This window comes from Struthio camelus, chromosome 3, assembly GCF_040807025.1.
Source record: "Struthio camelus isolate bStrCam1 chromosome 3, bStrCam1.hap1, whole genome shotgun sequence".
Lineage (NCBI taxonomy): Eukaryota > Metazoa > Chordata > Aves > Struthioniformes > Struthionidae > Struthio > Struthio camelus.
This window is the reverse complement of record NC_090944.1, coordinates 89,705,791-89,732,951: the sequence shown is the minus strand read 5'-3', so window position 1 is coordinate 89,732,951 and position 27,161 is coordinate 89,705,791. Positions and strand designations below refer to the sequence as shown.

Here is a 27,161-nt window from a genome sequence, read left to right as displayed (position 1 = left end):
TTGGTAGCCAAGGTGTCTGTTTGGCAGCAATCCCCCCAGCAATACCCCCCAGAGCAGGCCTCTAAAACGGCCTCACAGAACAGGTGACATAGGTCATCACTGCTGCTTTTGCCTTGGGAGCTCTCCTAGAGTCTGAATCCACCCTGGTCTTCTGTTTAAGATGGAGAGTCCTCTCCTCTCCTGTCTTCTCACTCCTGGTAACCACTAGCATGCAAATTTTGCGTTTATGAGAAAATGGCTGTGGTGAGGGAGCATTTTTTCCTCTTCTTTTCTCTTACACCAACTTCTGAAATTAAAAAATGCAAATATAGCTAGTCAGACCTTTCTCCCTCCCTGGGCTTCTCTATTTTATAATCCTACTGAGTTCCTTAATTAGCACATTCCTTCAAGTTTAAATGGTCACTGAGATTTATGAAGTTGTAAGTCTGGTAGTTACTGATGGTAACTACATTGCCAGGACTGTTGCCACATGTATCTATTGTATATCTGAAGTATTCACTATATGTATCCTAATAAACTCAAAGCTTTGTGTTTGGTTTGCGTTATTGAAAGGGAGCACACATGATGTGCATCCATACAGGTTGTATTCTTGCTAGGACTCTTTCCATGCGCCATCTTCCCACCCATTCAGTCCCTTCCAGGGACTTGTGCCCTACATGGCATTGTAACAGCTACACTTGACTGCAAGAAATACACCTAGCAATACTGCAAGCATAATTTCTTGTCTCAGTTCTGAAAGGCATAACACAGAGATCCAAATCAGATCAGTCTCAAAGTGCTTGTAACAACCAGTCAGAACGGCTGAGCGGGAAAGAAAAGCCCTGTCATGCTTTGTGTAAAAGTCCAACATGTTTTGGCTACTTAGAGTCCAAATTCTGGCGCTCTGAGAGAGAGCCGTCTTCAAAGGCAGAGCAGCAGTTTCCATTGTCTTTATGGTAAAGATTAAGCCGAAGAGAAGTTTTTGAGATAGGCCACATCTTAAGTGCGAAATAAGTAACAATAGAGTAGATCATCACTTCCAGTCCTGTCTTCTCATATTTGTTCAGTATCAGCATGAATGCAAGGACATCATGAGGATGCACAAGTTTTATACTAAGTTTTATAATTTAGTTTTTTACTAAGTATTGTATCCCTAAAATTACTTGAATAAATTGTTCAGTTTTTTTTTCTCTCTTGCCTTTTGTTTGTGCAAAATGAGGGTGAGTTTTCTATTTCAGAAAGTGCCCGTGTGAAGATTTTTTATAATACATTGTAAGATGTCAGGTGTCAGGTTATAAAAATGTTCCGAGGATGTACACGTTTCGTATGCTGTTCCCCTGTCAATATTTTATCTGAAGATAAGGTGTCAGACAGCTGTTCCCAAATGAGACAAGCCTATTCTCTTTAAACCCTTGCTCTGGTTCTTTCAGCCTTTGTTGAATACCATATGCATGTTTTCCAGCACCTCAGACATTTTAATTCACCGCTGAAAAAATAGTGACTTTATCAAATGCTTCCTCTTTTGCGACAGATCCTCTTCTGCTACAGTTGCAAGGGCTGCAGGGAAAATAAACCAACTGAGCATTTGGTATCTGATCCAAAGTCGTCAAAAGCAAGGGCAATTTTCCCATAGACTTCAGCAGTAACTAACTCTTCCGTTGGCTGTTGTGGGATTTGGATCTCACCCTTAAGACCAGACGGTAAACACCTTACTCCCATCGGTCAATAGACATTGTTCACACAGTAGGTTTGTGCAGTCAGCAAAGTCAGCACATCTCCTCATGCAAGTAACTAAATTAATACTGGGAATTTAAGCCTTACAATCCAGCTGTAGGTTTGTCCCATAAACTGTTGCTGATACAGTAGTGCACAAAAGCTCAGTATAAATACAGTAAACTGTTGCAGTGCTGTCATAAGGAGACTGTTAGCAAGCTTCATTTAATGCTAACACAGCTGCTAATGCTTTCTCTTCCCTTTCTTACTGACTTATACAGCAGACAGACAGGCCAGCTAGTGGTCATACATTCTGAGTCTTTTCCTGTTACTTCATACCATTAATCAGACGTGTAACTGGTCTCTCATTTGTGAATAATCAGATTTTGGTGTTTGTCAGATATGACAAATTACACACACAGTCTCAATGTTTGGATGTCAGACCTAACTCTTTTAATTGTTGGTCACATCTCCTTAAAAATAATAATACTTCAGTTGTATCATCTAGTTTTGTGTGGCTGGAATCTGAAGTCACCATTGGTGTCATTTGCAGCTTTCGTATTCTATTGTAGAAGAGACAAAAGGGTGGTAACTGCTGGTGAGAAGTTTTCTTGTTCATTATTACTGGATTCCTTTCTTCAGGATGGCACTCATCTTGGGTAGATAATTTTCATTTTCCTGGGCCTTCACCTTTTTCCCGTGCCAACCGTGTTCCAATACTGATAGACTCTGATACAGTAGCAGATGTTCACAGGCTAGCAGATAGCCAGAGAACCTAAAAACATGCCAGGGTTGCTGAGAGGACAATGAGATCTTTCGTTAAAAAACACTCTTCGACATTGCTGGAAGACAAGGTAATTGTTACAATTAAAATTGTAACAAAATGTAAGAATAAAATTAAATGAAAAACAATTGCTACAGCTATCTTAAAAAGATTACAATTAAAATGACCAGAGGAGAATGGGAAACCGGAGAGGCTACTTCATCCTTAGTGTAAATTTGTTGCTATGATAACACAGAAGGCATTAAATGCTCCTAGTAAGACATGTGAAACAGTAGAGCTTCCAAAGGGGAGAGTGGAGCCTTTCTGCTCCGCTGAAATCCTTTGAACACGTCAACAGAAATAGCAGAGGGGGAAGTGCTCACTCAGTTTTTCTCTGTTAAACGGTATGAGAGTCACTGGGTGCCTGCCCGGGACAGCTGAGTAAGGCCTGGTCCTTCCAGAGCCCTCAGTGCCCGAGCACGCCTCTGAGTGCTCCTCTCCTGGCTGCCTGCAAGCTACCAGGAGGCTGCTCCACAAGCCAAGGGCTCATCCCGGATGCGGCATTCTAGACTGCAGGAAATTCTAGACCCTCCACAAACCTCTTCCAGAGCTGCATATTGGGAGTTTCGCACTCTAATACTTAGGAGCTGTCAGGCTGACAGTGTGTACAAATGATATGTCAAAGCAGTTCTAAGACCTCCTCTTTCTTATTAATCCATTTAGGGAAATGTATTGTATTTGCAGCCTGGGAATGTGCTTGCAAAATTATAACGAATATAATGAATGTGCTTCCAACATTGTTCGAACTTGTCTAGGTTGGACTATGCAAAGCCTCCCCTGACAGGATGGATGACTTCTCACCACAGCTATGCCCTCCTGCAGAGGAAGCTGATTAAATTGCAGTCGCTTTCTGTTCCAGACAGAATGAGTTGTAATGTGAACATTTCCTCATTTTTCTAGGAAAATAGGATTTACATATTATGAAAGCCATTACCTGTGCAGCATTTTGGTCTCACAAATACTCTTACAATAAAGACTCATAGCTGGGTTTCTGTTAGGATCTCCCTTAACATTAATTACATGAAAAAGTGACTTAGTATTTTGAATTCCTTCTTTTCTCTCCCTTACTTTTGTCAGATTTATTGGCAGGACTAATCACATTAAGTTAGACCACTAAATTAGAAAATAAAAAATTTCCTCAGGAAAAAAAAAAAGTTTTTTTCCTGGGCTCCATAGTGAGGTACTATTGTTCCCCTAACTATAAATCCGTGACTTATATACATCAGGTTTAGCTGTAGTGGCCAGTTCTGGCCATCCTGTCACAAGCCAACTTCCTCGGGACCAGGAGAAACACAGGGTGGCAACAAGACACGACCAGAGTCACAGAGATGTTCCAGAACAAAGAGAGAATGGAAATATGGAGTTATTTCATTTAGAGAAGCATTACATAGGAGTGAGCAAGGTGACCACAAGCAAAATAAAAAATGGTTTAGGCACCATGTTTCAAACTGCTCCGATTTGTGATTTGTCATAATACAAGTACAAAGGAAATTGTTCTTGTTTACTTATCCAGTAAAACAGAGAGAGAGCAGCTGTGATACTGAGGGAGAAGAGTATTTTTCACATGGTGCAAAACTAACCTGTGGGACTCTTACAGTAAAAAAGTTACGGAAACAATGAGTTCTGTAGGACTCAGGAGAGGATGGGACTTTCATGTGGAGTTAAATTGTTCTCCCAACAGCATTAGCTGAAAGAACAAGAAACACATGCTATAGATCTATAGATATAGATCAAAGAGATAACATGGAGAGAAGGAGGCTAATCAACATCAGTAAAGCACTGATGCTTGTTCTCAGCTTTGAATATCTACTTAAACCCACTCAACAAAGCACTCCTTAAGCAAATACAGAGCTCTGAAGATGTGCTCAAGTCAATTGCAGTTGAAGCTTCATTATTTGGCTTTTTGTGTGTATATGTATGAGCACTTCCTCGTAAGGTGAGGCCTGGAGTTGAAACACCTTATGGGGTAACGTCAGCAGCAAGCATACCATTCGCCAAGTTATAAACGGTGCAAGGGACAGAAAGTTTGAAAAGAACATTGGAAAAAGAAGAAAAACAATAAAATAGACCCTTGGTTGAGATACATAATAAATCATTCTGACCCAGTCTTATATCCTATGTATCATCCCCTGCTGTCTTGCCTTTCACATCTAGGTATATTTTGAATCCTTCTTCCTTTTGAGCTTCTCTCTGATTTAGGCTTTCAATTCACATAATCCTCCCCAGGGCTGAACAGTAAAAATTTTTCCTATGAGCCTGGAGGATCTTCTCTATTCCCTTCATCTATCTGTACTACATGCAGCAGAAGTAGCAGTGATCTAATCATGGCATTTTCGTAGTTATTAACATTTTATAAATGATCTTGTTTCTTCTTTGACATGGTCCAGTTCCAGCAGCAGATTGTCTCACATTCCCCTCCATTACTGGCAAATTGTTGCATAGTTGGCATTCTGCACCTGGTAGAGTTGCAAAGAACCTCTCTTTCCGCATTTGGTGCCTTAATGGGTACTGCACTTCTCTTAATCTCTTTTTTAGATGTAGTTTGTTCGTGTTCATATACAGCATACACACAGACAGAAGAATATCACGTTGTTACTGTAAGTGACAAGAGAAGCAACAGTGATTTCTGTTTGGTCTCCAGTACCTTTCACCTCAAACATTTCTAAATATTAAAAAATAAAACAACAAAACAAAACAAAAACTGCAGTACTGATTTGACAGCCATTGGCAGTCATTTGAGGTAGTTCTTTCATCATGCCAAATGCATTGTACTTATTCTGGGTGGGAAATAGAAAGGAAAGGACAGTTGCTCTAGTTGAAGCACAGAGAAAACACAGGAGTTTTAAATATTTTCCTATACCTTATGCTGAATGGGGTAAAATGAGTGAAAGGTAAATATGAAAGGCAGAACATAATGACCCTGGTTGTTACCAGCGTACTAACATTTACAGCAAGCTCTTCAGTGACTTTGAGTGACTTCAAGTGACTGCTCCTGAAGCAAGGGAAACAACTTTTGAAACTGCAAACTCTCTGGAAGTGAGACCAGAATGACTCAACTTACAATACAGCTCTGCACATTGAAATGCAATCAGTTTGCTAGTAATGCAATAGGACGTGGCCTCTCTTCAGTTAAAAACACTTGTCAGGACATTTGGCCCAAAATGAAAAAGCAATTAATTATAAGAGGTGAAAAGATCTCTCTGAAATAACACGTATGATTTTTTTTTCACTTGGCATTCAATGACGCAAGAGGAGAGTGTTAAGTGCATCTGATGCACACCACAAGTAAAGACTTTTTCAATGTGAGCCGATGTACTGAATTCTGGTGGCCTTGGATGATTAGAGCATGGTGGTAAGCTCTTGTTCAAGAGTGAATCGTGAAATAGTTGCTCCCTAATGAGCAGTAAAATATGACAAAGCTATGTTTGATAAGATGTGTTGGAAATAAGGATGTAGTGAGATAAAAATGTATAGCTTGGCTCAAAACCTGTGCGTTTACAATGATCAGATAGCACGTCATTATCTGGGTGATATCCTCGCTGAGAAATAATATGTGTTGGAGCACTTGTATGATTCTCTAGAAGCTGCAGGAGGCTGCTTTTTAAGCAAAGGGACATAAACCAATAATCCTCCCACTGCTTAAGGATTTAGACAGCAATAAGACTGGCAGTTAAATTGACCGAAGCTTAAGGTAGGTGATACAGATTTGAGAAAGCACAAAACAGCATGTTTTCTTATCTTTATGTATATTATACACTGCCAGAAGGGGGAAAGCAGGGACAGCACTCTTACTAAAATATATAACCTTAGCTCAGATGAAGCAGTGAGTGTTATTATTATTGCTATCTTACATATACTGAAGCACAGAAATTAAGGGTGACATTTCATCTAAGTATTTCCCTCTAAAAGTTAGAGATCTAGTTTTGGGGTTTTCTCTGTAGTCCTTTTGTAATTAATGGGAAGAGACTGTGTAGAATGTATCCCATCCTAAGGTGGTTGTTTTGAATGAATGGGGTATGTCATATTCTGGTGCCACCTGTCGCTCCCTGTGAGCAGGACACTGTACATGAGAGTTGCCGCACAGTGGTCCAGTTAGCCCTGGATCCTGTCTCCAGCCATGGTTGGAAGTGGAGGTCATGGGAAGAATTCCAGAACAGGCAAGCACAATAGCTTTGACCAGAAAATCACATTTCAGACAACTGATCTTAAGGGTGAGCAATACTCTTCCAGTCTGCTACCAGACCCTCATATCTGATATCCACTACTATAGAAGGTCATCTGTGAATGAGGTGAGTGGAATATTACTGTGGTGAAGACAGGCAAAAATACTAAGCTAGCTATGTGAACTCATGTTTACACCAAATACACGCTAAAATGTGCATCGCATCTGGATCCTGCCAGGATCTTTACACTCTTAAAATAATGAAGTGGATCCAAGCTGTCTTTTCGGACACTGTTCTGGACTGAGTTCTGTTGCATTTATCTCAGCAAAGACAACTTACTCTCCCAAATTTCATCTAGTTAGTAGTTCATGTCCTCCCTTTCTCTAGCCATAGTTGCACTAGTAAGTTATGTAGGCTTCTACCTGTCTGGTGCCTTTGGATTGTTATCTTTGGTTAATGCTCTGTTTGTTTTGTCACACACAAAAGTGTCATTCAGAAAATGTTTCCCACAGATATCCCTTTCATGACCCTATTTTACACAGTGATTGTATGAGTGGTTCTTAAATGTTCAGATGGCAAAAACTATTCTGAGTTCCTGGTCAACAAAATTGAGAGTCTTTCCTCCTGCTTGATTGGTGAGGGCTTATCTCAAGTTTAGTCATAAACTAAGACCACTGTCTTAGTTCCTTGTAGATTTAAAGCTGTATTCTGAGTCTTTCGGCGATCTCATGCAAGCCTTCCAGGCATGATTTGGTTACTTAAAACCTTCCTTGTAGATCCAAAAAATCCGGAAAAGAGCACAGGATAAGCTTTTTGACGAAAAGAAGAAACCAGGAAAAAACTTGTCAGTTCCCATGTACGATCTTGTGCCCTAAGGTGTCTATATGTTTTCCAGTTAGGGTTTCTAAAGCTCCTTTAAGTGCACTAGTTATGCCCTGTATGGTGGTTAATGGCTTCAGTGAATATGGCTTAAGAGGCCTTATAACCTGCTAATCTCCTATATACACATTTGACTTCTGATTTTCTTTTTCTTTCTTCTTTGTTTTTGTTTTTTTCAATCCTCTCTTGAAAGTTGATCCTGGAGAGATGCCATTACTGGGGAAAAGACTGAGCAAACAGTGGGTTTTATATTTACTTCTGAATGCAGAAGGAGCCCTGGCTTATTCCTAGAAATGTCTGAAAGAGCCAGAGAGTCTGAACTCTGTATAAATCTCTATTTTTTAGCTCTCCTTGAGCAATATTTACTCTGTTTTACATTTTGCTTTGGAAATGCTAGTGTCCAAGTCAGGTTTAAAGTGATGCTGTATACTGAAGAGTTATTTCTTTTCAGTAAATTATTACATGGAACAGCTTTAAGTTATTTGCAAGGTGTTTTATACACAGTTAATCAGAAAAAAATTGTTTGGCATTTGTGCTATTTATTTCCATTAGGTGCTTTGGGAACTAATTTTATGTTTCAAAGTTTTGCAGAACTGTGTGTTGCATTGCTGAAGGCTTTAGACTGTTCTATGAAAGAAAAGTAGTTAAGAAAATATGTGCGGCTGCTGCTGCCTGAGTTATTACACGTATCTGAATAACAAGGTCCCAGCCACATTTGCCTCCTTCTGAAACTATAATCAAAGGTACTTGTAATTTTAATTACTTAGAGCAAAATTCAAGTGATTTTTTAATATCAACAGAACCCTAGGACAGAATTATAGCTATGTTTTATACACACTTTGGAGGAATGCTGGTGGAAATAATATTCAGGATATAAATCTGCTTTCTTACTGCTTCACAAATCAGTGGAAATCTAACCGGAGATACAGATCTGACTCTGGTGGAGCTGAGGGAGGGGAGAGGAGCACAAACAGCCACCTCTTTGGGGAAAGTTTAATTGTTCCAGATTTCAAAAAAAAAAGGTTCTGCCATCAGCTGCAGAGGCCAGAGCCTTGCTAATGAAGGCTCAGTGCAGTCTTGAGGGAGATGGGTAGGCAAATTGCCATCATTTGCTCTCAGGTCCCTTATCCTAGCATCACTCAGGCATCTATCCAGTTCCCAGCAAAGATCTGAACATGCCTCGTCCTGGTGTAAATTAGACCAGAAGCCAATGTTCCCCCCGGTTATGCCAAGAACAGAATGTACCAGCCAGGGAGCCCCAGATAGGGTGCCGCTTTCCTGCTCTCTGCTCCCGCTGCCTCCTCTGTGTCTATCCGGCGAACACTCCTGTGGCCATATCTGACAGGTTTGCTTTGCGCAACCGGAGGGATACAAGTCAGCTGGATTCACCAAGGAATTTGCTCTAGTGGCTGGGGTGAAGGGATCAAACTGCAGCCAAAGAACAACCTGGAAGTCTCTTTCCACAAGAATGCAACTTAACCCCCAAACAATATGTGTTACAGGACAAGCAGCCTCATTGTAATAGGAATCAGTGCTTTAGTAGGCTATTACTTACGCCATCTAAAAGGAACAGGAGCAGCTGAATTCCCACTCTCTATCACAAGTACGCATGGACTTTACTCATAGTAGGCAGGTGCTTCAGATTTTCTGAATTACCCAATATTCTAATCATTTCTGACAGCAATCATTTCTGTGCTTTGTATTTATCTTCTGATGCTCATGTGAACTATGTCCATCTGTCTCTGGCTTATCCTCTCTGCGGTTGTCCTCTCTTTCCTTCTCTATCTATCTTGGACGTTTCTGTCTAATGCTTTGTACTCTTTTAGCTTCCCTATGGATTCTTAGCTTATCACAACCCTCCTTCCTTCTCATCTGTCAGCTAGTATTTTTAATATGTCTGCTTTTTAAATTTAGTTTTCCTTTTAGCTGTGTTATTGTTACTGTTTTGTAAGAAATGACAGTCCCGGTATTGAGTGCTTGAAGCCAATGGCAAAGTTCCCATTAGTTGAAAAGAAAATTGACTTGAGTCATGGGAATGTGAAACCATGTGTGTAATCTTATTACAAATATCCGTAGTGCTGTTAATTAATGATCCAGATCCATTCCCCAAAAGCATTAACGGAATCCAGTTTAGAAAGTGAAGGATTAATAATGAACAGCAGAATGTTTTTACAAAGAGCCATCTTATTATTGTGCAAAATACTGGGTTTATAGCGTAGAACGACATATCTTCAGTGCTTATAGCCGTTGTCACCAAAAAACTAACTTGAAACTTCTACTCGAGTATTTTAAAAAATACAATCAGTCGTGCTTGTTTTAACAAAATCTGTACAAATTTAGCAATTGCTGGCAAGTACCAGACAGCAAGAGCCTAATATATGTACTTTCTATTCATCCTGCAAGGGAAAAACAGACAAGATCCACCAATGGATATGCACGTCCCAAGGCAGGTTGTAGAAGTCTCTGCTTTTTGCAACAATATGTTAATTGCAAACTCATAAAAGCTGGCAGGAATCAAGTTGACAAAGGATAAAAGTTGTGTGTCATTATTATTGCCATGAATTAAGATTCTTCTCTAGTTTGATGTAAGCCAATGTGTTTTGAACCACTTTTTCTGGTTTCTTGCCTTGTTGCTACTGTGCCTCTGCCAGAACTGATATCTGCACATTTGCAACAAAAATCTGAGTAAGGTTTTGTGGGCCTCATAACAAAGTTGTACCATTTTCATGGCTTTATTTCCTCCCAAATCTACCACTTCAGCATACGAGTTATACATTACCTGCACAAATACTGCCGAAATCTTGCACCCAGGTGAGGGGAAAGGAAGACATCTGTTGCAAGTTTGAGTGCCGTAGAGCAGTCCCTCCCAAAAATGGAGTTAAACATAAGACTGACTTAAGAGAAACCATCAAGTTCTTTCCCTACCCCTTCACAGGCCCTCAGCTGTGGCTTACCTACATCTACTAAAATTTAAAGCAGTGCAGTAGACTGTCTCATCAACATCTTGTCGCTGTCTATGAAATATTTAGAAATAAGGTGAAGTTTGCTATTTCTAATTGCAATCTGAAGAATTTAAATACCCCAAAATTTCTTCCTTTTTTTTAGACTAACTGAATTCATCCAATAAAATGTAATGTTACAAGCCTGCTTTGTTTATTCAAAGTATCACTACTGGAAAAGTCTTCAATTTTTCCTCAGTCTCATGACTGTCTTGTTGAGAATCATTACAAGCATAATATTATTTTTTCTATGTAAGAGATGAAATTCAGTGTAGGATGGGCAAGAATGCAAGATATTAGGGGTAGATTATACTTTTGGCTGCTTGTGCATTCATTTGATGTGGCTGCACTGAAGCCTGTGGAATTACTCTGGATCTACACTGTCATATATCTGGTTGTATCCCTGGTGCTTCAGATGAAATAGCTCCCTTCCAAAGGGACAAAACAGCCCTCCTAACTTTTAGAACCAGCCACAACCTGGAGCTGATGGCTTGTTTCCCATCTTTAACTCCACTCTCTAATTAAAACTCCCACGGCCTTGAAGCAGCCCAAAGGACTTAAACTTCCTCTTTGGTATTTCCCAGAGTATGAGGCAATATACCTTTGCTGTAGGTATTAATCTGACATTATATTCAGCAATGCAGTGATTAAGTTTTAAAATCATGCAATCTATAAAGAAGATTATGAATCCATTTATGAACACCTAGACTATTAAGAGCTGTACTTCCTGGTTTACGAAATGCTGTTTTCACTGTCATTTCCAAAACTCAGATTTTGTGTATGACCTAGACATCAGAATTATTCCTGCAGTATTGATAAACAGCAGTAATGATACATTCACCCTCTGCACTATTAATAAATTCATCTGCTTTATTAACACAGGGTGATAAATTATAGATAGTAAAGGTGTTAGATATGCTCCAACTATTTAATAATATTAAGGCTTGGCTCTTCCCAGGGCTTTTCATCATAGGATCTCAAAAGCACATTAAGGAAGTAGCTAAGCTACTTCCGGGGATACTCGTGAGTAACTTGTGGCAGAAACTTAACTCAGGCCATGTGATGTGGTAATGGCAGAGCCTGAAATCAAGTATGAGGATCCTGATGCCTCTACTCTTAACACACTTAACCCACTAGACGCTTTTAGATTTTATAATACCAGGGAGGAACCATGTCCCACCCCAGCATTTCTCCTTTTTCCCCTTTCCCTATGCCTCAAGGCACATATTCCCCTAGCTTGTATTGCTATCTTATATCATAGTGTAATAGCTGGGGCCCAACTGTATTAACATCTCCCTTAATAGCAGTTGAAAGAAGCAGGAGAAGCTCAAATAGGAGAGAAGTAGCCAGCAGCCTCAATAAGAAGCAATTAGCCTCTCCAGGAGTGGGAGACTGGAGTGATGGGGATTGCAGGGTAGGGAAGCTATAATTATAAAGCATTTGGTCCTAAAATGTTCCTCTTTATCATGGATTTTAAATACAACCTACACTGGAAGCAAGAACTCAGTGTGCCCAACTGATGGTCTGAGGGCAATCGGCACAGCTACTCCTTATAGTCATTTCTTTTAGAGGTCCTGGGAAAATTAACCTGCTGCTTCCATGGCCCTGACTTGCTGGTTCCTGAAGGTGAATCCAGAACTCTCCTTCTGTGGGACCTCACTTGGAGCACTGAGTCAGCTCCTACAAGGAAGCAGGATAGACATGAAGAATTGGAGAAGAGGCTGTGCCCATGGCATTATTTTTCAGCCTCATCTTGAATTCTGCACTGATAGTTTGCACAGGCAGAAACTTAAAATCATAGAGCAAAGATTAGGAGAGCTAAGGACGTGCACAGCTTTTGGACAGCTTCAGCAAATCTACTTTGAAGCCATGAATTGCAACGTCTAAGATAACTCCAGAAATCCCAGTACTAGCTATTAAGGGTTTTGATGGAAATGAGCAATAAAAAAACAGTTGAATGTTTTTTCTGATTGTCCATCATCTAGCTTTGCAAGTGGATGTGGCAGTGAGTTCACATTGCAAGCTTTTGAGCATTAGCACAAGGAGAAATTTGACAAAAGAAAAAGATGAGAGAGGAAAGGAGAAGACAACTCCAAATGAGAGAAAAAAAAAAGAAATGCTGAGAAAAAGCACAAATATGCAGAGACGCATGTCTCAGAGAAAGTTCACAGTACACAGAGAAGAGCAGGGGAAAAGTACACTTCTGCCTGAATTATTTAAAGTTTTTTAAATTATGTTCTTTGTAGTTTTTAAAATCAGTCTTCCTGATAAAAGGGAAACACAAGAATCTGGATCTGCTGGCTCTTATGAACCTACATTTGGATTTTAAATAGGCAGCTTTATGTAGGCCGAAAGTCCGTCCAGTCCCAAGGCCGCTGGGAGTGCTTACTTCCCTGCATTTGGGATCCTCTTGACTCCCAGCAATGCCAGATAAGTTTGAAGCAGCTTGGCAAAGCAAACATCCTTTAGGCTGTTTAGTTGTGTAAATGTGAAGCTTTATTCACAAAATTGTCCAATCTCATACCTGTCCATGGGCACTGAATTAACTTTTCTTAAAAATTCCAAATAACTTAAACAAATCACAGAATCTTTTCGTTTACAACATGGGTTAAGACATAAATGCTTCTTGTCGAAATCATGAAGCACAAGTGTAAAAATGAAAGACATATAGTCCAATATTGAAGATCTGAGACTTAAAACTAACTTTTTTATTAAATTATATGGAATCAGCCAGAGTTGATATTATTAGAGTTAATATTTTATGAGATGTGGAAATAAAATTCATCAGGTCTGTCTCCTCCACGAATGGTCACAACAGCTGTAAGCACAGAATTTAAATGAAGAAACACGAGCAGGATATTCTCATCAGGACTTTACATCCCTGCCTAGGAACTGTTGGATATATGGTCTGATGTACAATGTCCGGACTTTATGGACATCTGAAATCTGGCTGTTATCTATAGCACTGTCTATCTGATGAACTTCAGAGAAAAAGCATCCAGCTATCCAAATTATTACTCAATCTCTGTTCAGTGCAGACAGTCTGGCAAACACCTCTAGCCAGTCAGTTTCCATTTCTTCTGCTTACCTTGCCTATCTTGTTCTTGAGAATTCAAGACATTGTACCTAAAGTAAATGATCTGTTTTGGAATAGCGAAGATGAAAAAAGACATCACCATTATAGATAGGCTAATATTACAGAGAAATACTGTATAAAAATTTGACAAAAAATTGAATTTGTTTTGAGTGGACGATGTTTCAGTGGACAAGGAGACTATTGGGGAATGGTCTGACAGCAAATTTTAAACGTATATTTCACAATAGTTGCAGGACAGCAAACATCACTTCCATGGTGGCTATTCTTTGTGTTGGAAAAATCTCCTTCTGACAGCTATGTTTATTTAGTTGGGAAAAGAAAACAGATTAGAAAGGTATTAGACGGTAGCCAAACAACGCTAACGCAACGTTCAGACAGAACAAGCTGCTCGCAGACAGACTAACAATTATCTGCAGAAGATATTCAACAAATAACTTCAAATGAGCTGGAGGAAAGGACGATCTGTTCTTGGGCAAAACGTGGACAGTGTGGGTTTCTAACTAATATTCTTGCATATATTTGGCTTCTTGCAGATTAATTCATGTTGGTATGATATGTAGCCTGTTGTGAAATGGGCTACCCAAGTAAAAGTCAACACTGTTTCCTTTAGGGTTGCTACGCACTACCATTATTGCACTCGGGGTAAGGCAGGTACTTGTTTTGTTATTGTGCTATGTGTCTGATATTTTTATGCGTAGCGTAAGAGAGGGGCCTAACGTGGATCTCTGTTTGTAAGCTTATGCGTCTCTAAGGGCAACAAAAGAAATCAGAGACTGCTGGAGTTAAGATGCTCTGGGATCGGAGTCAAGCAGAGTCCTTTCAAACTTTGTTAGCCCTGATTAGCTACATTTGACGGACACACTGGGCAAAAGATTTCCAAAAGCCTGCGAGGTGGTTAGATGTCCTATCCCCAATTGGAAATCAGTGTCAGTTAGATCCCGCTTGTCCTTGGTGCCTTTGTAAAGCTTCTCTGGGATGATTAAACTGAACTTTTAGGAGAGCAGTCCTCAGTGCCATGGTTATGCAAGGTGTCCTCAGAGGAAGGAGCTGTAAAGGGTTACATGCCTCCTAGCTCTCTCGCCGCCCCCGCTGAGAGGGGTGCCCCTCTGTCTGCCAAGCAACACGCTTGGGTGCCACTGTAACCTAAGCAAGGGGAGGTCCAGCCAGCCGCAGGAGACAGAGTTATTGCCACACAAGCCTTTGACACTTGAACCTCTAGGCCTAAATAAAATAATGGAAGCCTGAAACCTGTTAATACCCCTGCAAATACCCCTGGGTATTAGATACATGCACAGGTGACTTAAATAACATGTTCTATCAAAAAAAAAAAATCATTTGGCTCTTTTACAGCATGATTCTCTAGGAGAGCAGTGCCATTCTCCAAGTAAAATAACGTACTTGCCATCTCCTTCCTATAAAAATTAAGAGAGCAGTAACCTTGCCGAATGGAAAGAGTGGAAGCGCCCAGCAGCAATAAAGACGTTTGAATAAGTAGCCATTTAATTTCTATGAATGTCCCAGTGGTGACAAGATAAGCCAGTAGACAAAAAGTCTGATTTTCCTCTGTCTTGCACAGCCATTTACCTCTCGGGAAAAATAAGTGAAATGTGGATGTGAAATGCTGATCTCTCAGTCTCCTGCACGTAAAGCACAGGTTAAGATGACCATGAAAACTAAACTGAGAGTGGAAGCAGGCCCATTTTACCTGTATTCTGTTCCTTACTGAGGTAACTTGATTCTCTGAATCTGAGGAAATCACTTAAATTCTTTGGCTGTATTTTATCCACCTGTGAACCCGTGAAATCACTTGATAGAGGCAGTGTGGAATGAATTAATATTTTGTAGTGCGCTTTGAAATCTTCAGATAAAAGGCACTGTAACGTTGCAAAATATTTATGGATAGAACCATCCAAAGTGAGATCTGCCTCTTTTAATGTAAACTCTTTCAAAGATCAGAAACTAATCAGACTCCTACATAAAACAGGCCAGTGAAATGAGGTGGACCTGTAGTTCCCAACATACCTATGTTCTGTAACATCACAGGAAACTGAATGGATCAGATAATCCTAATAATAAGATCTAGAAATAACCATGAAAGCAAATTTTTTTCATTTGACTGAGCCCGGCTTTTGCAGTCTTAGTGCTGAGCGTACCAATACTCTCCTGAAGGATCACTTTTGAGAGGAACCTAATGATTTTTTGATAAAGCACATCCCAGAGGCTGACACTGAAGAGGCAGAGGAAATGAAAACGAACCGCAGGGCTTCATTAGTCTGCAGATCACCAGATGAGACCTTTACAAGCTAACAGTCTGGATCTGACCCACCAAGAAAGCTAGGCTCTTAAATATAAAGAGCCTGTCTGGCCTGTAGAAGTAAGGTGGTGTTTTCCCACGGTTTGCTAAAGAGTGTGCCAAGGCTGCTTTTCAATAGCTAGTATTTACCTAATTAACAAATACATTAACAAATGGAATGTTTCTGGAGTGCTGATGGCTGCCTGGTCGTGTTTGCAAAGTACACTCATCTCAATTTGACCAAATCTTGAGAATTGTTGAGTGTTTGCATCCTGGACTACTGACGCATCTCATATTTGAATTTGGTAAATGCACTAAGTATTTTCGTATCCATAAAAGCAGTCAACAGGAAAAAAGGGTGCTGAGCCCATCATGCTCAGTATCTTGCAAAACCTGATTCTTTGCTTATAGCTATATAATCTTTTCTATATTAGTGTCATATTCGTTCATTAGGATCCATTTTCTCCTGGATTAACTTGCATTAAGTCCTGTTAATTAGTAGCAGTTAGACTCCCGCATCGCAGTAGGAGGGAAAATCTACCATAGACTGTTAGTGTGTCATGACTGCGGGTCCTAGAATCATTCCTGAAGAATATCTGGAAAAGTTGCTACACAGGAGCATCATCCACTTGTCAAATACCACGTTTTCTGTACTCAGTTTGTGAGTAGGTGCTGAAGTATTCTGTTTAATGCGCAGGGACGCCTCAGAAAGAAGTTAAGCTGTGTTAAGAAAGCGATGGAGCATGCTACTGCAAGTTTTAGACTATTGATAGAGCAGTGGGGTATCCCCGTCGTGGAGTCTGCGTCCGCTCTCTCCCTCCGCGAAGGGACACAGCAGGAAGAGAAAGGCTGTGAAAAGATTTGTGAAAATTACTATCGACATGGGTGCAAATCCGCATAGAAGAGCAATTGGCCGCACTTAGTTTGGGAAGAAGACGCAGGAGGGCTATAATACCGGCAAAAAATAATGGTTCGGAGGACGCGAATTCTCTTTACAGCAGTGTCAGGGAAACCAAATGGGCAGGCGAGACATCTGCGACCGTTCAGAGGCAGTGCAGCCCCTGCCGCGCCGCGCAGCTGCCGCCTGAGTTCACCCTCGGCAGAAACCACCGCGGCCCCGAGACCCGACCTCACCGTCCCGCCGGGCGCCCCGGCCCGGCCCGCGGCTCTGCCCAGGCCGCGAGGACCGCGCGGCGCCCCTCGCCGCGGCGTCGGGGCGGGGGAGGACGGCCGCGGGGGCGGGCGGGGGCCGTGCCGCTGACGTTGGGTCTGCAGCAGCCCCGAGCGGCGGGCGAGCCCCAGCCGCCGCCGCCGCCGCCGCCGCCCCGCGGTGCTGCGGCAGAGGGCGGGCGGCGGGCCGGGAGGCGGCGGGCAGCCGCGGGGCCGCGCCGGGGAGCGCCGGCGAGCAGGGCTCCGGCGGCGCCAGGATGTAGGCGCGGGGCGGCGGGGAGCTGCCGCTGGTCACGGGCTCGCCATGAAGAAGCACTCCGCCAGGGTGGCCCCCCTCAGCGCCTGCAACAGCCCCGTCCTCACCCTCACCAAAGTGGAAGGTAACGCCGGGGGTGGGGGGCGACGGGCGAGGTCCGGCCCGGCCCGGCCCGGGGGGCGCTGCCGGGACTGCCCCGCCGGGGCTCCGGAGTACCCGGGGGTGCCGTGCCCGGGGGGCGCCAAGGCCGGCTGCTGCTCCGCGAGGTGGGAAAGGCCGAGGGAGGGACGGGGGCTGAGGCGCAGCCCTGGGGGGAGCCCGCTTCGAGGCGGGCCGGGGGAGGCTGCGGCCCTGCCGCCTGCCCACGGGTGCGGGAAAAGCCACGGGGGCCGAGGCAGCCCGAGCGCCCGGCCCTGCGTCAGTCCCGGCGTCGGCTTGCGTGCCCGGCAGGTGCGGCAGCAGGGGGGTCGCGACTCTGCCGCCAGGAGGGCTCGGCATCCCTTCAGGGACCCTTGGGGACTGTTGCCGGGGTGCAGTCCTAGAAGGGGGCAACGATGCGCTCAAGAGGGGACCTGGAGAGCTCCGACGCAGGCTGGGAAGCTGAGGCCAGGAGTTGTGGTCCTGGGGCAGAGACCCGTAGGCCATGTCCTAGGGCAGAGCAAACGACCTGAGTGAGGGCACAGCGGGTGAGGCGGACGCGGCGAGATGGGGGTAGGAGGAAGAGAAGGAGGGTGCAGGTAGGGAAGAGAAGTCCCTCTGCGGAGTGAAGATGGAGCTCACTTCCTGAAGGAAGGGAAAAGGGGAAGCCGCTGGTTTGGGGGATCTCCTGGGGGAACGTGGTAGGATCAAGAGAGGATTGGGGGGGACGAGAGGAAAAAGGCTGGCTGAGGGGAACGGAGGGAAGAGAGGCAGAAAGGGACGAGAAAGCCAAGGCAAAGGGGGAGAAGAATGAATCAGAAAGGGGATGAGAGAACAGTAAAGTTAAATATGGATGTGTAACTCCATGGAAAGCTGATGGAAAAAGAAAAAGAGTAATACTGAAAAACAGAGGGAAAAGGAAGGGAAAGAAAAAGATAGCTCTGTGAAGAAGAAAGGGAGAAAATGTAGAAGTGCGCTGGTGGGGGCAGGGGGAGGAACCAAAATCAGTAAGTGAAAATGAAAGATCAGGAATTTCAGTGCCTGTTATTTTTGTCTATGGAGAATACAGCTGTTGCATTCTCCCAGCAGAGAAACCTCCCACTGTAGAGACAGGGAAAGGGATCTCACCTTCCTGATAGAAAGAAAAAAAGGCTTGATTTTTCCTGCCCTATAATAAGAATAGATAAAAGCCCTTGGACTTAGCCCTGCGCCCAGGGGCGTTTGTCTCACGGTTTGTGCTGGAGGCTCCTCTGGGCAGGGAGCATTTCTTCCTTTCTCTCAGTGCACTGCTCATGCTTTATGAATCATAAATAATAATAACCCAGTAGATTCTAGCTTTGAAATGTGGGTCATATCATTCCTTTTCTACCAGTTCAAATACAGTTTATTATCTACTTTGCATAGAAACAGAAGCAGCGCTATCTTTCCCTGTGCTGTAAAATTGAATCCTTTCAAGCATTTGCACGCCTGCTCTGCATACCCGCTTTTAGATACGTTATCACTGTCCGCCAGGGACTTTGTTGACCTAGTTGGACTTTTCCTTCATTGGTTCAGATTCTTTTTTTTTCTGTTATCATCAGTGGCAAAATCTAAATTACCTTGATGGTGTATGATAGGGCCCAGAGGTTGTATATAAGCAGGTAAGACTTCCCTTTGCCTTTTGGTTTTTTTTAATGAAACAGACGGGCTCTGTTTGAGAGTTTCTCTTTCCAAATCAATTGACATTTCCTTTGAGACTAATATTGACTGATTTTGCCAGCTGGTGTTTAGAGCCACACGAAGAAGCCAAGATGCAGTTAGAGACAAAAATAGTCAGGCAGTGGGCATGCTGTGGGCAGCTTTCTTCCCATGGTCTGGCTGCTGTACCTCTGGCAGAGATTTGCCTTACCAAAGTTCTCTTGTAGCCAAATTCGGTATAGCCAGGGCTGCAAGAGAAAGACAGCAAAAACTTTGTTCTGCTTCGTAGGTATGATTACTCCTCTCTCCTATCTCCTGCTACTGTCCTCTATCAACCACCATCAAAGCTATTCAAGGATCTTTGGCAGAACCAGTGGGAATTTGTTTCACTCCAAGATAGTTAGCCAAGAGGAGCCTTTCATTGATGTGCATTGCTGTAAAGCCTTCCAGCATTGCCTCTATTTTCCTGTCTGTGCAGTAGCTTCTTTGCTTTAAAAGGGAGATAAGGACTTTGTGCGCCTTCAGAAGCGTGACTGCCATTTCAAATTATTTCAGAGATTGAATCATCAGTATGCACTGAGCTTGCTGTACCAGCACTTTTGAAGGCAACTGTAGCTGCATGTATCACTCAGGCAGGCAGGAGCCATAGGGTTTTTTTTTTTTTCTGTGCCTGGTATGGTTATGCACACTTTAGACTTTGAGAAACGTACGCTCAGTGCCTGGTGTTTTGTGTGTCCGTCTTTCTGTTGTTTTTGTCAACAGTCTCCATCCCGCGGTGGCCATTTCTCTCAGACCAGCCAACGGTCTGGTTTCACTCTGTTTGCACAGGAAAGCAGAGTGGCCTTTGAGGACTGTCTTCCCCTCCAAGGAAAGGTAAATGTTTCCATCCCCGCGCTGCGTCTTGGGATCTGCCAGAGATGGGTGACATCAAACTTTCACTAGAAGATCCAGGGCCGTTACCTTGCCAGAGAATACCCGTTTGTAGTCCCTCCCTGCTTAGGGCTACTTACTTCCAGGTCTCTAGAGCCAATGACATGGTATTGCAGCCTCCTCACAGAGCAAGTTTCCTGTGCATTGTTGCATACGCTGGCAGATGCTCGCCTTGATTCAAGCTCTCTGTCATCGCTGTTCCCAGATAATCACCGAATGTATCGGATTTTGGACATTAACATTGGTCAGATATCAACATTAATTAAAATTAAACTTCCCTTTATGCCAGGGAAGTTACACTGGTGCAGAGACAATCAGAATCAGGCCCTCCCTCAGAAACGTTTACCTTTTATTTGGAAGCCATCCACTTATGCAGCTGCCTGACAGGTGTTACTCTATCTTAAATCTGGGGTTATGAAGTAACACCTTGGTAGCATATAGCATAACCTTGAGCTTTCTAAGGCATTGTCAGGTATAGGGGTATGTGATAGGACAGAGATGGGAAGAACAAAAGATTATTAAAAAGCCAGTGTGCAGGAGAGTGTAAATATATGGTACTGATCTGAGTCAGAGCTTCTCAGAGCCGTACAAGCTTCGGATTTGACCCTTTATTTACAGTCCGTCAGGGACAGCAGATCTGCACAATAATTTTGGCCATCCATAACAAATGAAAATAAACTAACACATATACGAACGCTCTCTTTCTTATAATTATACCTCATTTACTTTCTTCTAATTATATTTATTGTAATCATTTGAATTTTGTTATTCTTCACTGAATGATGAAACACTTACTTTTGCTGAGGGGTTAGAGGAAGCAAAGGAAATGTGACTAGTAATGTTCGGAAGTTGCTTATAATGTAAATGATACCTCTCTTCTATCGTTATGCATAAATGTCTAAGCTTTGATGCTGTGAAGCCAGGTTCTGCCACATGCTCATCTGGAGTAACTTTGCATCACTGGCGTTACGGAGAATTTGTGCAAGTACAAATAAGAAATGAATTTAGCCTTCAATTTATTGCATGCCTGCAAAGAACTCATCACACATGCATCAGCACTGTAATCACTTTAATAATAAAACTTTCACTTTTTTAGTAAGTCTAAACTGAAGAGCTCAAGCACAGTAAAAACATTCAGAAGTGGCAATATACCTTCTTAGGACATGTGATTTTTATTATCCTTGTTTTGCACATGGGACAGCTGAGAAACTGCAAAATGAAGCAGCTTGTGTAAAAACAAACAGCATATCATTTCACAGAGCAGACAGGAAAAGACCTAAGAATAGATAGAAATCGAACCCAAACTTCTGGCCACCACCAGTAGGCACTCTCTCATGAAGGGATGCAAGATGGGTGCGATAAGACTGTTTTTAATTGAAGTCAATAGCTTCCCTGAGGTTCCTGATAAAACTTCCTTTTTAGGAAATAAGTTCAGTCCTGCACAAATGTATCTCTGGGTAAACTACTATATAAAAATTAGCAGTGCTCTTCTGGTCTCATCTAATGATTTGGTAATCAGATGGAATCTGATTTTACTTTCACTGAGCAGTAGGAGAGACCCCATGAAAATTTGGCCCAGCATTTAATATTCACAGAGGTGTGAGTTGTGTCCACTTGTTTGTTTGTTTGTTTGTTTGTTTGATGCAAGAACTGTAAAGCAGAGAAATATATAGTGCTTGCTGTTAAATGCTGGTGTGCTCACGTACTCTGAAAACAGAACAAGCTGGAGCGCAGGAGAGGCCGGTGGTTCAGTGCAGTGCCAGGGTTCTTGGGTTCAGTCTGCTTCCCCATTTAAGTGGCCTTTAAGTGAGGAATGCATGCCTAGGTTTGCAGGGAGCAGATAATTTGCAAAATGTTTGCTTTTGTTCAGGCTGTCTTCATGCACAGAAGACAACAAAGCTGATTCTTCGATCTGGACAGTCAAGATCTGGGCAGAGACCATCAAACTCACCCTGTACTTGCTCCCTAGATGTGATAACAACTTTCAATCATTCCTGACTGGAGCTGAGCTAAAGCGAGTGATCTAGGGATTAAAATGAATGAGCCTGAGAGAGCTGGGGCTATATGTACAGGTACAGGAATGAACAGGATGGTGCATTTGTAGTGTATCTATCTGCTTCTCCCTGGTACCAGCTAGCATGGGCTCTAGAGTAAACTGAATGTAGCTTATCACCCTCATGGAAAAAGGGTACCCTCTTTCGCGTTTATCATGGGTGCTGAGTGGTAAGTGCACGTAGGCGATAATTATATGTCAGCTTTATCCTGTGGCAACTTGCTTTTGTGCCCAGTTTTCCAGTTTCTTGTAATGGTTTCGGTTAATGCAACAGTGTATTTGAGCAGATGTCCAAGATCTTGTTCCAAAGGAGTGATGGGTTTCTTGTTGCATAACACCTGGCACACTTCCCATATGGCACAGTGCTTTCTGAGACTTTAAACAGTTTCAAAATGAGCTGCCTTTAGCTGTACTAGGCTTATTCACTGGGGAATCCAGACAGCTCATCTCTGATCATGTCCTAGTGGTTATCTGATGTACCATCTCACCTGTGTGCACTCGTAGGCTATAGGTTTTGAGATGACCCATTCCTTCTGCACTGTATGTCCCCTCCCAAAACGGTACAAAAATAAAATGAATATTTTGTTGTTACCATTTTGGTGTTACTAAACTGCTAGATAATGGCAAAGTAGGAGCTTTAACGCATCATGAAGCAGAAGGATAAGTTGCTAAAGATTCATCCAAGGTTCCTTACTTTCAGTGGCTAAAATGTGCCAATAGGTACACACAACAGAGAAAAGATATTTTCATTTATAGTGGCAGGTCTTAACAGCAACCATTGGATCATCTCAGACCTTCTGTAGATCACAGACCCTTACAGTTCACCCACTTACCCCTAAATGAAGCAAGATGCATTTTCTAGTCATCTTGAATCAATTTAGGCATATACTCTCAAAAAATAAGCAGATTGCTAGTCCATCTATTTAATTATAGATTTCACCCATGAGAAGTCAGAATGAGGACTAGAAAAAAGAAACATTGAGTCACCAGAATGCACCATTCATCATCTCCTATTTTCATTTATGGCTCTTTCAAAAGAAAATTCTGTCCCTCTTTCCTAATGCTGACAATTGTAGAGAGAAGGATTTATAGCACAGAAGCTGTTCAGAAAAAGAGTTGGAGTTCAGAAAAGACTGTAGAGGCTCATCAGAAAAGCCTGTGATAGCTCAACACCTATTTCCAAGCAGTTTCCCAGATATAAAGTGTGTAATATTATTTTTATAATATTGGCTGTCTTATTCCATTATAGTCAGTGCGGCACATTTGGTTATATACTAAGTGGTTCCCTCAACTTGGCTGGAGTAGCATCCCCAACCTTTAGTCCAAAGCCTGGTTAATCTTTGTTAATTATAAACTGTGAGATGCCATTGCGGACCTGGATAGCATCCTGTGGAAGCGGGAATTTGGCCAATAATGGAGTAATTTACTTCGTAATCTTCGCTGAGTTTTTCTGTAGGGGCTTTGCTGGATATACGCACATTATGTGGGCGTATATTGTGAGCCCACTCAACTCCATGCTAAGTCTGCTGTAATGTCTAGTTATTAGCTGATAGAGACCAGATGGTCCAAATGTCTTGTTCTGAATTTAGGGTGTAAAAAAAACCATTGTGTGTAGGTTCAGTAGCAGGTTAACCCTGTATCCTCTGTCTTAAAACAATCAACTGGAGTTAAAATTCAGTATGCAAGAAACCAGTAGACTGCAGCAAATATTCTATTTGAAACTATATGTACTTAAACATCAAGCAGTTGGGAATGTTAGAAAGCTCCAAAAGGGAAAAATAGCATTGTCCTGTTTTTGATAAAATGCAGCCAGCACAGGCTGCACAATTAGCATGAATTCACTTCTCACTGAGCATAAATGCATGTATATATGTACTGATATAAATATGTGGTACTTACTTATGTCAGTATAAATAGCTGAGTGGGTAATAGATTCCCTTAGAGATTAAGCTTTTACTCAAGGAAGACATTTTCTTGCCCATGTGGCATTTAAACTGTTGGCTAATTAATATAACAGTTTCCCGTAGAGAATCCAGTCTCTTTTTAACTAGGATAGACCATCATCTCTCAAACCTTTGTTCAGGGTCATATCTAGCACAGACTCCAATGCACAGTTGCCCAGAGATTCCAGTTTTGGTCATGGCTCATTTTTGTTCTGATGGAAACTCTGCTTCCGCGGAGATGCGGATCTCCTCAAAGGCAATGGCAAAACTCCTCCTGACCTAAGCAGGTATTTTACTGTAGGCTTCAATCCAATTTGTATTCAAGAAGGGAATGCAGAGTAATGAACAACTATGAAAATATCTCATTTTCCTTACTATCAAGAATATGTATCTCATAGTTAGGATTATTCCTTACATGTTTTCCTGATATAACCTTCCAGTACCACAATGCTGATACTATAATAAACACCCCCTATCTTCCACTTTCACTCTGGACTCCAGTCATGCATTCCGATTAAAAATACAAAGGAAAGCATTTAGAGGGGAAAAATCCTCAGAATTCAAAGCAGAATATCATATTTTAATCATACTCATTTGAGTGCAGCACTTTTAACAGAATTTCTAAGCGGTTGCCTCTGAGGATAAATTAAACTATCCCTTGTTTTGCATTACGGTCCAAATTGATGCAGTGTGGAGCTGATAATATATCAGCTGCTCCTGTATCACAGGAATCAGAAAATATAGGCGGGAAGTTTTGTTGGTATGTATGACAGAGGAAGAAAGGCATATGTATCCCAGGGAGGAGAATTTAGCGCCTCTCCAGCCACATGTGCAGACCTATTATTTAATTCTAGCTCTTTTAGTAAGCTTAGGTATAGTCATTTAGCACAGGACAAAACAGGAGTTAACCATTAATTGATATATGATAACCATTGGTAAGCCCTGGAACGGGTTGCCCGGAGAGGTTGTGGAGTCTCCATCTTCAGAGATATTCAAAAGCCATCTGTACGCAGTCCTGGGCAACTGCTCTAGGTGATACTGCTTGAGCAGGAGGGCTGGACCGAATGATCTGCAAAGATCCCTTCCAACTTCAAACGCTGTGTCTGTGTCTATGTGTATTAGTGATAGCAATATGTGTGAGTAGCACTTTCGGGTTTAGCAGTACCTGTTACAAGAAGCTCTAGGTACCTGTAACATGCAGGGTCATGCCTATTTAGCATGAGTTAAGCTACACAGAAGCTAGATGATTGGGTAATAGCAGTGGTGTGGGACACACATTTCCACAGATGAGAGGTCAGAAGAGTCATCTTGATTGCCTAGAAGCCAATAGACCTATTTTTCAGCCTGTTGAAATTAAGGTGGGATGATCAGATCAAATTTGAATAACCTGCATAGATTATCATAACATTTTATTTTATCTAGTTAATTAATTCATATAATGAATTCCAATAACAGCGGAGGGTCTGAACTCGTACTGCAATCCTCTTGCCTTGAACCTGTGATGTTACAGAGTTACCCATCTGCAGATACCTACATCCCTCTTGAATCCCCTCATCCCTCTGTAGCCTCAAGCAAATTCAGATCTTTTGATCTAACAGGTTAATTCCTTGGTTTTGTTCTTTAAAATAACCTTTACTTTGGCTTATAAAATTATCTCGTTTCTTTTATTAAATTTATTTATATTTTGTACCCACTTTGTCATCATTTGCATTCATTTCCCATTATGTAGTACATACATTTGCAAGGTCATGCCTGTATTGATTTCTTCTTTATTTAGTCATCCTATTTCATGATCAAATGATAAAGTAAAATTATTTTTATCTATTACTGTAAAAGCAAGATATTTAAAGAAGGTGCTTTAGCCTTTCATAGTTTCCCAAATATTGTCTAAAAATCAACATATGTGCAATGCCATTTTGACCTAATATTCTCATTTAGAAAGCGATTTAATAATAGTTATGGGGGTTATGTCATTTTTGCCTTATGATACCTTAGCCAGTATTCACTGAAAAATATCACACTGGTCTGTTAGACCTTCAGCACCAGCCATGGAGAGAAAGTTGGGTTAGTATGCACAAACAAGCCATAGTCATTGCAACACTTACAGTCCCGTCAGCTGGCCACCTAATAGAGCTCAAAGCTTATGGCTAGGCACCTAAGCACAAGTTCCACAAAAAGCACACAAACAGCCACCATACGGGGTCCAACCAAAGGCCCGTCTGGCCTGTCTCCTTATCCGGTCTCCAGCTCAGTGGGGCTGATTGGCAAGGTGGCTTTTCCAGCATGAGACTCATCCCTTGCCCTGTGGGTGTGCTGACCCCTGTAAATTCCCCAGATGCTGGAAATGGCTGTTATTTTGCTGTTTTCTGTTTTGTTCCTAATAACTCTTAGTAGCTAATTTGTTGGGGTTTTTTTTTTTTTTTTGGCTGCTTCTGAACACTGCATTGCCATTTTCTTGGAACAGTCTGGGAAGACCCCAGGAGCCCTAGTGGAAATGGCCAGAGGCCCTCGCTGTATGCGCAGCATAAGGATTGCTTTTTCCAACCTGCATCTCTTTATCTGTGTATGTTTCATTTTAGAATCCAATCACTTTGCCCGTCATCCCTCAAAACTTACCCTTAGGCCTGCTACCCTAAATAATTTCAGTTCACCAGCAGAGTTTGTCACCTCACTGCGCCCCCCGCCGCCAACACACCTCGCTCAGGTTGCTTACGAGCACAGTGAGCGGTGCAGATCCCCCAGCAGAGCTCGGCAGAACCTCAGTTACTTCCCTCCGCTGCTTTATGTACTCCTACCCTGTTTCCTATCATTTCTCCATTCCCTGGCTGTTTGAGTTTCCTAAGAGCCTTTGGAGTGGGCTTTTGTCAGAAGACTATCTTAAAAACCTAGAAAGAAAAAACTTTTATCTCCTCTGTGGATGTGCTTGTCGACCCCTTTAGAGAACACCAGTGAGGCTGTAGGATGGATTATCTAGCTTGTCCTGCAGGTAACACTGAGTTGAGGCCTGTGCATCATGCCATGCTAGGATGCCCATTCCCCACTATTGCT

At 42.2% G+C, this 27,161-nt stretch overlaps 1 protein-coding gene across 3 annotated transcripts in view; it reads left to right on the top strand.

Annotated features, from left to right (window-relative positions):
• The window catches only part of SLC35F3 (solute carrier family 35 member F3), a 197,149-nt gene that overhangs the window by 104,781 nt on the left and 65,207 nt on the right, over positions 1–27,161 (top strand). The window contains exon 1 of one of the 3 annotated variants that reach the window (XM_068939003.1): positions 17,321–17,496. The exons of the other annotated variants lie outside the window; for them this stretch is intronic. Within the exon in view, the coding sequence (XP_068795104.1) occupies positions 17,421–17,496 (76 nt within the window). The 5' untranslated portion in view covers positions 17,321–17,420. Of the gene's footprint in view, positions 1–17,320; positions 17,497–27,161 lie in introns of those variants that run through there. 3 annotated transcript variants of the gene reach the window in all.